This window comes from Amblyomma americanum, chromosome 1 (genome assembly GCF_052857255.1).
Source record: "Amblyomma americanum isolate KBUSLIRL-KWMA chromosome 1, ASM5285725v1, whole genome shotgun sequence".
Taxonomy (NCBI): Eukaryota; Metazoa; Arthropoda; class Arachnida; order Ixodida; family Ixodidae; genus Amblyomma; species Amblyomma americanum.
The window spans coordinates 29250581-29261608 of record NC_135497.1 but is presented as its reverse complement, the minus strand read 5'-3'; the positions used below and the strand labels follow the sequence as shown (position 1 = coordinate 29261608).

General features: G+C 46.6%; 1 protein-coding gene across 1 annotated transcript; it reads right to left on the bottom strand.

The window, feature by feature from the left end:
* Nucleotides 1-8275: 8275 nt before the first annotated feature.
* On the bottom strand, nt 8276-9607 carry LOC144124243 (uncharacterized). Its single transcript, XM_077656913.1, has 7 exons — nt 9503-9607; nt 9129-9332; nt 8989-9066; nt 8781-8834; nt 8644-8718; nt 8343-8545; nt 8276-8290 (listed from the first exon to the last, which is right to left on the bottom strand). Exons 3-7 carry the CDS (start codon nt 9026-9028, stop codon nt 8276-8278), a joined length of 387 nt encoding a protein of 128 aa, XP_077513039.1. The 5' UTR covers nt 9029-9066; nt 9129-9332; nt 9503-9607.
* Nucleotides 9608-11028: the final 1421 nt, after the last annotated feature.

The following is an 11028-nucleotide window of genomic DNA, read 5'->3' as shown; positions in this document are numbered from 1 at the left end:
TCGAAATGTGAACTGGGCGTCCATAGCAGACGGAGACGTAGCAGGCAGAGCGCAGGGATGAATGCCTGGTCTGGAATTTACAAATGCATCCGCAAATTCCTCTGCCAAGCACACGAGATGTTTCTGCGTGCGCAATGCAAGCGCCTCGAAAGGTTTACTCGGACGAGAGGCACCAGCAAGACTGCCAACGACACGCCAAATTCTCGTTATCGGTGAGAAAACAGTCAAACTAGCGCAAAAGAATGCCCACTGGGACCTACAGAGCTTGTTCGCATAACGTCTAATGGCAGAGGTGAGCCTGTTGAAAGTTGTCTTCAAGGCTCTGTCGTCCTTCTTCCGCAACAGTTGTCGCTCCGCCCTTCTGCGCGCTGCGCAGAGGTTCCTGAGTTTTAAATCCGGAGTCGGAAAATGATCAGATAGCTTGAGCGCCGTGGTAGCAGCCATCTTAGCATAAATAATTTTGTCTGTCACATCACTGGAAACACAGGCTAAGTGCTCCCTGTATTTGTCCCAATTAACAACATTGAAAATCTTAGGACCACGCAGATGGAAGTCGGCAGTAAACACAAATATCGGGTAGTGATCACTTCCCATTCGGTCACGTCTAGTTGACCACTGCACGCGGACGTCAGGTGAATATAAGGTTAGGTCTATAGATGTGGGTGAGGTTGGAGGCCGAAAGAAAGTGGGACTTCCGTCATTGGCCACGCACAGGTCCAAACTGTCGATGACTTCTACAAGTTGGCGTCCTCGAGGATCTGTGTTCCTGTCACCCCAGGCAGGGTGGTGGGCGTTGAAGTCACCGCAGATGATTCTGGGTGCTGGGCAGCGGTCACAAAGTTGCTGGAGGAACAAAGCCATATCGACCTTCTTCCGCGGGGACACGTATACTGATGCAATGGACAGAGTTCGGAAGGCGAGCTGAATCCTCACAGCCACTACCTCAATACTGTCGGTGCAATGATCGGTGACGTTCAAAGCCACATGAGGAATCTCCCTTCGTACGTAAAGGGCGGCACTTCCTGCGGGAAAAGACTTTATGCTGCAATTCTTGTGGGCGACGTATACCGGCGAAGACCTCCCGCTTGGCAAGCCAGCCTCCGAGAGGGCCAGAACTGGAACACAGGTCTCTTTCAAGAACAATTTTAGTTCTGCTAATCGACTTATAATCCCAGCGCAGTTCCATTGCATAATAAACGGCACTTTTTAGGGTTTTTAGTTGCAACAGGTTGAAGAAAACTAGCCAGCTAGGAGTTGAAGTTCTCTGCGAAGGCGGTGATCAAGGTCTCAATGGAAAGCACCAGCTGTATAAAGTTCTTCAAAGTGCCAGGCTGCATCGCTTGGCTATATGAACGCAGGACATCAAACAAACGCGTAGAAGGTCGGAGAGATTCCGGCTTTTGAGCTCCTTATTTTGCTGCACGCACTGGCGCACCACTTCGACAAAAGACGGGGACTGGGACCCACTCTTGGCCACGGTATCTGGTGTCTGCATCTCTTTTAAGGCAAGGGGATGTCCTCCATGTTGTCGAGTCTTGCTGTGATCTGGTCGCTGAGGAACATGGACACTTTTTGAAGAAGCAGATCGAACAGCCAGCTCACCCTCGGAGGCCGTTGCCGACTTGCTCGGATCAGGTCGTGCAGCGACGTCGCTTGCTGCCACGTCCCGAGCTTCCGACTCGAGCGCAGGGAACTCTTCACTTCCATGTATCGGCTTCTCAGTAGGTTGTGGTTTGGGGCCACTAATGAAGGACTTGCGACGGTGTAAGGCGCTTACACGGAATGTGCAGCCACTGAAACTTGCTGGATGGTCACCTCCACAATTAGCGCAAGCAAAATCTGCCTTGCACTCTTTGTAATCATGGCCACCACCACACCGCTTGCAACGTTGATCTTTGTTGCAAACTCTCGCTACATGTCCAAAGCGTTGGCGCCTGAAGCACCGGGGAGGAGTTTCAACGAACTCGTGCACTGAATGTTTGGTGAAAACAAGGTCAATTATTCCAGGGCGCTCGGTGTTGGGAGCAAACGTTAGCACAATAGAGTTTGTAGGCTTCGCTGCCCATTGTTGTTCTCCAGGCTCCACCCGGCGCATTAACCGTCACACGTGCAGAACTCCTTGCGGTTTCAAGTAGTCAAGAAGGGCACTTTCCGAACACCACACTGGTACTACTCTTATAACACATGTGTTAGTCATGTAGGAGTGTGGCAACCGGGCTTGAACTCGTATGCCACCGATCTGAGAGCACCGCAGAAGAATGTCTACTTGCTCTTCCGTTGAGATATCGAGATGAAGAGCCCCTTGCGTTGTGAAATCGGAGCAGATCCCAGTAGTACTTTAATATCATCGAACAGCCTGATAGGGTTCCACTCTCTGAAGTCAACACCTTTCTCTTTTGGCTGAACTATCACTGGGATGCCGACTGTCCGGTGCTTCCGATGACTCACCACCTTGAAGCCATCGTTGTCCATTTCCGCCATGTCAGCCACTTCCTCGTCAGAGGCGACGATAGTTGGTCATCCCCACTGAGCGATGATGACGCACTGCACTGCTGGGCGTCCCTGATGACTGGCAGATCCCCGCCATGTGATGCCATGGCCGCCTGCGCCCCACTGGGCTCCTTCGGATGGCGCTGTCCCTTTAAGAATACCGGCGCCGGAGCTGCCGTACCCTTCCCGTAGGGACAGTACCGCCTTAAAGACGCGGCCGTCTTCGAAGGATGGAAATAACCTAGTTAATAACTAGAAAACAAGGCAAAATTACTGAGCTGAGGTGACAACAGATCGAGCGGCGTCGTCTTCCTCTTCCTTCCCTGCGAGGTCTTGTATTTACACTCGCATCGCTTTTGCCGCCGCAGCACGAGCCGCTGGATCTTCGCGTCAACGGCAGATCACGTGAGATCTTCTCTCTTTCACAAATTAAGAACAAATCGGTTCCTTCGTCGACGTGTTCACAACACCACTCGGCTGGTATCTTGTTGTAAAGGCATTCTAATGTTTAGTTTTTAAACGCATCCATCAACTGCTTTGACCTAGTCTGTGCTTTTGGTGCGGGCGCCGGTGACTACGGCGCCTTAAACCCGGGGTAAGAGTTATTACCACTAGCTCTTACCCCAGTTTTACTGTAAAATATTGGCGGTGCCGTGTAACAAGAGGACATGAACTGATAACAATATAAATATCGGCATATAAATGCAGACAAGCGTTCCTGAATCAGCATTATGAATTTTGGGCAAACCATATGTGCCGTGTCCTTGTTGAGCCTTGTTTTATCTTCTTATACGATCTAAAGCCCCTTGATATACAAGTAGTGACACTCTCCTCCACTCCCGCGCTTTCCTCCTCGATTCTCCTCGCCCGCCGTCTGCGCGCGCTGCGCACGGCACGCTTCGCAGGCCATCGCGCGTTCGCTGGCCCGATGCATTCGCTGGCACCCGTATTCGCACCTAAGTTCAGGATTTTTTTCTCGCTCTGTTATTAAACGAAACCACTAGGGAGGGATGCAACGTGCTTGACTCTACCATGACGCACATTTATCACCTTCTCGTTTCAGCAATGAAAGCGCTAAACGTGTGCGCTTGCGGTATGAACAATCGCAGCGTACTATATATAGCCCATATCGGCTTTTGATATCTTCATACTGTTCACCTCAATAGGGCCGAGCTTTAATTAGCATAGTATTTACTTTAAATTTGTACATTCTTTAATATTTTTCGGCAAAGTGGCGCTCCGTTAAATGCAATTTCAACTTGCGCTGCATTTTCGCGGAAGTACTTTTTATGACACTACCTTTTTGCAGTCGAGCCAGGCAGAGATTGCGGTAATTCAGTCGGATGTCATTGCACGCGTGAAGTTTAAGAAGCAGGACAGTGGCCGAAAAAATGCTGCGAAATTTGCTTTAACGCGAATATGGATTTTGTGTGTTTGTGTGTGGGGGGGGGGGGCGGGTCAGTCCTAAAAAGTTGGGGGCCTCGGTGTGATGCATACGCCGCAAATTTAATACCTGGGCTATTGAAATTTCACTGCTGCTTGAAAGAGAATAGTTTTTCTAGTGTTTTCGTGCTGTCAAGAGAGATATATTTTTATTGACGACAGTAGAAGTGACCGTAGCCAAGGGTTTGGCTTGAAATTTATGAAAGATTGCTGACGCCAACGGATGACTAGATTAAGAGATGGGAAGGTACGTGATGCTCTCTCTCTGACTTATTCAGTGTAGCCCATCGAATGCATTCAGTTAGTGCTTCAGACACCCGTGGTGATTCAATATTCAGCGCTGTAAAGGACGATAAGAAAGGATCTAGCCATTCTGTGACTGAGTCAGCTTGAAGGAAACAATTCGTACTGTTTTAGAAACACGGAGTTACAGAATCTGACGTTATTTTGATAGCATATTTAAATGTACATTGTAAAGATTTTGCCTATGGCGAATGAAAGTCCGCCTTAAAAGGCATCTTTGCTGACTATTTTCTCACGTGCCGGTAGACCTTCGCGGTAGGCTTTCGCACTCGCGGCGGTCACACGAAGGCCTTCATCGCTCTTAAGATCCATAGCAAGGTAAGAAGATGATCAAAGCTTATTTTCGCGAAGTTTTTGTCCTTCTTTTCATATTATTCTTCCAATATGTGGCGCCCAGATGTCATTCCTTTCTGCAATTCGCCAATAAAGCTGTTTCGTAAGAGCTGGAAAACTTGACAGCCGCAGCCATAACCATAAATCTGAGAGGGCGGCAGGGTTTTGGCAGTTCTTTCAGCTGATTACTGAAAAAATCGTGCCACCCCAAATCAATTTTTCAGATCCAGAGTACAGGTCTGGAGCATAGAATACACAGCCGCTGTGACACACCAACACATATCCGGCCAGATGCCATTTTTATTTCAGGTGGCTCCTGAAACGTTACACGTTACACGGGAAGCATACAGTAAAAATCCATGATGGTACACAGTTCGGAAAATGAAAATATTCGCATTAACCGCCGGTTAGAAGTAGCATAAGCTCTTTGGATTACAGGCGCGAAAACAGACAGACCACAAGGTAGATAAACGGGACGGAGCGCCACATGGGCGATTGTTCATGAAGTGCACCGAAGGTGTGGTCTATGAAATCCCCCTCTCGTGCGGCCGCTCCTATATAGGGCAAACTGGACGCTGCGTTAATGAGCGAATCAGGGAACATGAAAGAAATGTGGAGCAAAATAAGGAAGGGCCAAATTTGCCTAAGCATATAAGGTCTTGCTCGTCACGCTCTTGTGAGCCATGTTTTTCTGGTGTGCGAATTTTATCAAGAAGTAAAGACACAAAAGCCAGGGAATTAATGGAAGCATTCTTTATTGCTAAGAAAAGAAGCATGTGCGTCAGCGATACGTCCATATCGTTGTATAGGGCAGAGAACGATTTTTTCACGCGTTCGCTGTCATATCAGATTGGAACATGATAGTATTCCTTGCGTGTCAGCTGGTATATATATGTTTGTCGTGCCTTCGAATAAATCAGTTGTGAGTGGCGCTCCGTCCCGTTTATCTACCTTGTGGTCTGTCTGTTTTCGCGCCTGTAATCCAAAGATGTACCAACTTGCCCAGCAAGACGTTCTTTTAGCATAAGCTCGAACCAAGTAACATGAAACATTGGATGGTGTTAGCCTCTAGACGATATGCGTGAAAGAGGAACAAATATTATTCAAAATAGCGCACCAGATGAAGGCAACGTTAAATTTTTACAACATAACATAATTGAAGGAAACGAAGCAGTTGATTTGTAGGCTCACAAAGTTTTGGACAGGTGATACAACAGAAAGCCGCGCGATAACACTCATGTAAAGCAAATGAAATAAACAAGATTATCACGCAAAGAATTTTAATATCTATATAAAAATATGACATATAATACTAGAATACATTCAGGCAACACAGAAAAGCATTCCAGTCGGCGAAGAAATGAAAGCGTCATATGAATATAATATTAGGTCCCTTAATGTAGAAATGCAACGGATCGGCCTAAGGACAGCAAATGCGCATAAGTCCTTATAGATGCTGCCTTTATTGCTTGTAGAAGCCTGGCTGATGACACGCGCTGTATTGCTGCCATGTGCACCAGTAGCAAATGCTCAAACATTTTACCGTATTCCGGATACCGCAGCATGCATACCGACACTTTTGCTTCCACACTTGCTACTGGCCACGTTAAGTGCCCTCACAGAAGCCTCAGTTCGAACAAAGATTTGCATTCGCACTCTCAAGAACATACGAACGATTTCAGGCAATATGTTATGACATGAAGGAAACAAAGTTTGCACAGAAATACTCTGAAGTATTGGTCTCTCAGCTAGGGATGTGCTGACACGGTTGGCTAGCAGTGCCTCACTGTTTGCACGGAATAAGTTTTCAGCTACTGTAATGACTTCAACCACCCCTGCAGAAGTACTGGTGAGCGACAGGTGCAATGAGGAGTAGTTCTTGAGCTCAATTAGTCTGCAGCTTGCATCATCAGAAGTTAGAGAAGCACTGCAGTCTTCGCAATGAAGCTTCTTTGTTATTTTGGAAATAACGTAGCCTGCTAGGTACACTAGCGACTCCTCTCCTTCCGAGCTTAAGTCTAGAAGGTCAGAGGGAGCTATAACGCTGCCCTCTTCACTCTGTTCTTTTTCTGCATTCAAGCCCACGAGCAAAAATCCTTCATCATCTGAGTAGCTACCGTACCTACTCGGCCTTAGAAACAGTGCTAGTGTCGCGCTCCTAAGGCTGCACTTGAACTCGTAGAGGCGTGGGATGGGGTTTTTTGCCCGCAGAGTTGAGAACAGGTTCTCAAGTCCATCTTGACTGAACCTACTTAATAAAACATACTTGAAATCGCACTTCTTTATTAGCATGTCTTGCACTTCGAGTGCAGACCGTGTTGACAAAATGATGCCTGTTTGAACAGGCTTCCATATTGCTTTAGTCTGTGCACCAATACCAATTTTAGAAAACAACTCTACTGTCTCATTCAGAAATGATACGCCGTCCTCACAAGTTCCTCCATGTGCTTTGCTAAATGCGAGCTTGCTGATTCGTGATGTCAACAAGCGAAACCAGCGAAAGATCGTTGCGACAAACCATGCCGTCGAAAGTGCATTTTTCGATAGCAATCCTTTCTCTACCAAAATGTGCAAACCAGCTGATGTGTCGTTGTGAAATAAACTGTAAGCCAAACTAACTTTCATTTTGTCATAATGAGTAGGATCGACACATGCAGGATTCAGGTGAGGAGCAAGCTTGAGCTCAGATTTTGCGTCGCGCTGAACCAGAATCTTAATATATTCAATGTTTACAACGTTAGTTGGCAGGCCGTTTTTTTTAACTACATCATCGGGAAGGTAAATTAACTGACCTTTAGTCAAGTGGTTCCTCAAATTTTTCAGCAAGTGGGGCACATCAGCAAAAAACCACAGCTTTCGTGTAGGATCACAGGGGTGAACACAGTTTGTATGCGGCGGCTGTGTCTTCCTGCATGAATGCCAAATATCCTCCAGAGCGCCAGGTTCCCGCCCCCCATGTCGGAGGTCACGGCATGAATTTTCAATCCCAGTGCTTCGCATTTCGTTATTACATTAATTATTTCTTCCTTCAGTGTTACAGCATCGAATGAATTTCCTGTTAAATGATAGGCAATCGTTTGTTTCCACCTAGTGGACAACCCTCCCAACATGAACACTAAGCCGTGAGTAGCTAGCGTATCTTCCGGTAGGGAACCGTCAGATAAAGGCAATGTCGGAGCGCCGAGAACACAGCAGCATGAGTGATCGTAAACTAGCCCTGGTGTAACTTGCATTTCGTCAATCATTAAGGTGGCGTGGCGCTCTTCAGGCTTCATGAGGTCAATCTAGGAGGAAAAACACATAATACGCACCACAGGCTTAATACAACATCCACCACAGCCATATCTAAGCTATGATCAATCTTCAAAGCTATAATGTGTAGAAAAAATTTTGCAGCGACTTTTATAGTATTAAGAGAAGCAAAAGAACACAGAGTCGCTTAATATATACTCGTAGTAAATCATAATGCTAGTAAAAGGAAACTTAATGCCATTACCAATTCATAGCCCTCAATTACCTCTCATGTCTTACAGGCAGATTCAGAACCGTGGCGCTTTTATGTATGAGGCTCATGTATACATAGTTATTCAGTATACCTTCATTCTGAGAGGCTCGATCATGTCTTGAAGAAGCCCAGGCTGAAACTTGAAATTCTCCAAATGGCGTTGGAGTGTGCGCTCGGACGGGAACGGGAAACCATGGTTTCTCAGCAGACTGTAGCCTTGGGACTCGCAGGACCGACGCAGCATGAGTGACTTTACAAGCGTGCTGGCCTCCCAGCGCATCCCTTGTGCTGAAAGCCGCTCCATTGACCTCATCTGGTCGTCACTGAAAATATGTTTAAACTTTGACTTCAGCCGTTCTTTTTCTTCTTCACTTTTAAGATATCTTCTCTTGGCAGCTCCTAGTTTCCTCTGCGACTCTTCATGGAGGCGCTCCAGTTGTGATATGCGGTTTAATAGAGCTTGGTGTGTTGCTAAAAAAAATAAAATAAGCAGTCCTTCAGGCACCAGGGACGAATTTCTGTATAATAAAAAAGCCACTTAAAGTTTGCAGAATCTTACAAAATCTTACAAGCATGCTCAAGATCAGATGCAAGAGGCTCTGGTGTCGCTATGCGGTCCGCGGAGTGCGTGGCTGTTTCCTGATCTGCCAAAAAAAGAAAGGCCTCAGACAAAGGTAACAACTTTGCAGTAAAACCTAACACTTACCGCCTGGAAAAGGCAGCTTTGTGGACTCATGAACTTCGATATCTTCGGCTTGGACTGAAATGAGGAAGCCAAGCACTGTTCAAATACCGATCTCCTGATCTCAAGTATTTATACCATTGCGAGCATTTTCAGCGAGAAATGTGTGGAACGGCAAGCATCTTGTGACCATGCAACTAATATGTTTGAGAAAAAAATCAGTGCCTCTTACGATCGTGTTCAAGGGTAGACGAAGCAGGACTTGAAGGCATGACTCTGCCATCAGGCAGTTCTCCAGCTGTCAAGAAATCTGCGTGAAAGGACAATGTCAGGCACTGCAAATGCATGCGGTGTGACCAAGCTAGTACTCACCGTCAGGAATGCACTGCTCGCCACTGCCATTATGAATCGCGACATCTTCTTCGGGTGGGACTGAAATGGAAAAGCCAAAGCCTCCTGAAAGCCTGAAGCACCGGCTTAGGTTTGCAAGTAAGCGCAATTTTTCAAAAAAAAAAGTATGCTCACAGGATTACTCGGCAGGCACTACTGCTGTGACGTTGTTCGCAGGTACGCATGCTGGAGCGAAACAAATATTTCAGATACACCGACAGCAAATTCAATTCCGGAAAATGTTCGCGAGTCATCGGCGCATTGCTAGGTTTTTACTGGGTATTTATGTAAAAAGTTAATGTTTTATTATACATTTTCCGATCGTGCTGCTGAAAAGTGCAACAAACATCACTCACCGCTTTTGTTTGGGAGTGGCAGCCTTATCGCAGGAGGCTTCCTTTGCTTAGGCGCACTCCGATGAGAAAAAATGGTCGGAATCGCATTAGGCTTTAATTTCTTCTTCCCGTACTTCTGCAGTATGAGGGGCTCAAACTGATCAGTGTCGAAATGGAGCGGCAATATTATGCAATACTGTTAAGAAAACATGTGATAAAAAAATATACTCGCCCAGAAAAATTCCCAAAACGCTACAAAGTTAATTCCAATGTACCTCGTGAGGTCTTTCTCTTGAATTAATTTTTAAAGGCGTAGCTAATATTCGGCTGCTTAATTGATTCAGGACCACTAAAAAAGACATGTGATAAAAAAGAGTTTCAGGGCTTTCAGTGATCAAATAAACCAAACTGATAACCCAAAATAAATATTTGAGGTCACGTGTACGCGAGCTAAGAAACTGCTAAATCACCCTAAGGCAGGCGATAGTATAACTCTGCTATAGTGTCAAACGGCATTGTTTTTTCAGACCACAGCAGAGCTCTGGGGAAAACGGGAGATAGTCTGGCTTACACGCTGCGAAAATCTACATGCTTCCTATTCTGCGCCACCGTTAGAACCACGTGTATTTGCTGGAAAGAAACATTACGTCCGCGATGGAAACATTTTAGCGGGAAACCCACACCGAGACTCAGAAATTAAGGCTGCTATAATAGGCGCAGCACACAGCAATGCCATCAAATGGAAAGTATAACATGGGAAACGACCCACAATGATGAGCGAATTAAGCAGGATTGTCAGCCTCTTGACGAGCTGGCAAGAAGTTTCAAGTATACAGACTAGTTTATGCACCAAGCAAAGCAGAGTACCTCGCATAGGACAGTGTGGTTCGTCGGAGTGAAGTCCTTACGTCCGATGTTCTGAATCCACTTTTTTCTTCGACTGATGCCGTTCTTTCCTCGAGGAATCGTGAAAAGCATGAAGCCATTTTCACGCCGGCTTGTGCACTGAAATGCGCAGCAACCCGTCATAACGCGGCGCTAAAAGCACGGTTCGAATGAATGAAGCTCGACCCGCGACAGAGGAAAGCGCCCTGCACATGGCACCGAAGAAAAACAACAACAGAAGCAAAGCGACGCTTTCGCGCGCGTTTCCAAGGCGACGGCGGAAGGGCCAATCATCGGTCGGAAATGCGCCGAGTGGAGGCGCGGGCGAGGAGGACGTGCGAGGGTTTGCGGTGCGGCGGCAAAGTTCACAGAATGGCGCTACTTGTATATCAAGGGGCTTTAATACGATCCGGCGCTGAGCGCCATCTATTATTCAAAATTTTTATTATGTTTTGCATAGCGCTTACCATCACCCCTTAGTAGTCGCTCTCTTCTGCTGAAATGGTACCCCGTTCCCATAATAGCGGACTTTCCACGGTGACCTCAGTTGTACAAGCATGCCGACCAAAGCGCACACCTAACACCATAATACGAAGGCTGCCACTCTTCCACCGCAGCTTGTCTCGTCGACACGAAGGCCATTTTCAACCCAAATTTCCTTC

What these genes read in the sequence shown, in the direction of transcription:
- LOC144124243 (XM_077656913.1), bottom strand. Translation starts at nt 9,028, where the DNA reads ATGCCTTCAAGTCCTGCTTCGTCTACCCTTGAACACGATC. An exon ending in GTCTACCCTTGAACACGATC is followed by an intron (nt 8,835 to 8,988) that starts GTAAGAGGCACT and finishes TCCTCATTTCAG; the next exon opens with TCCAAGCCGAAGATATCGAA. An exon ending in AAAGCTGCCTTTTCCAGGCG is followed by an intron (nt 8,719 to 8,780) that starts GTAAGTGTTAGG and finishes TTTTTTTGGCAG; the next exon opens with ATCAGGAAACAGCCACGCAC.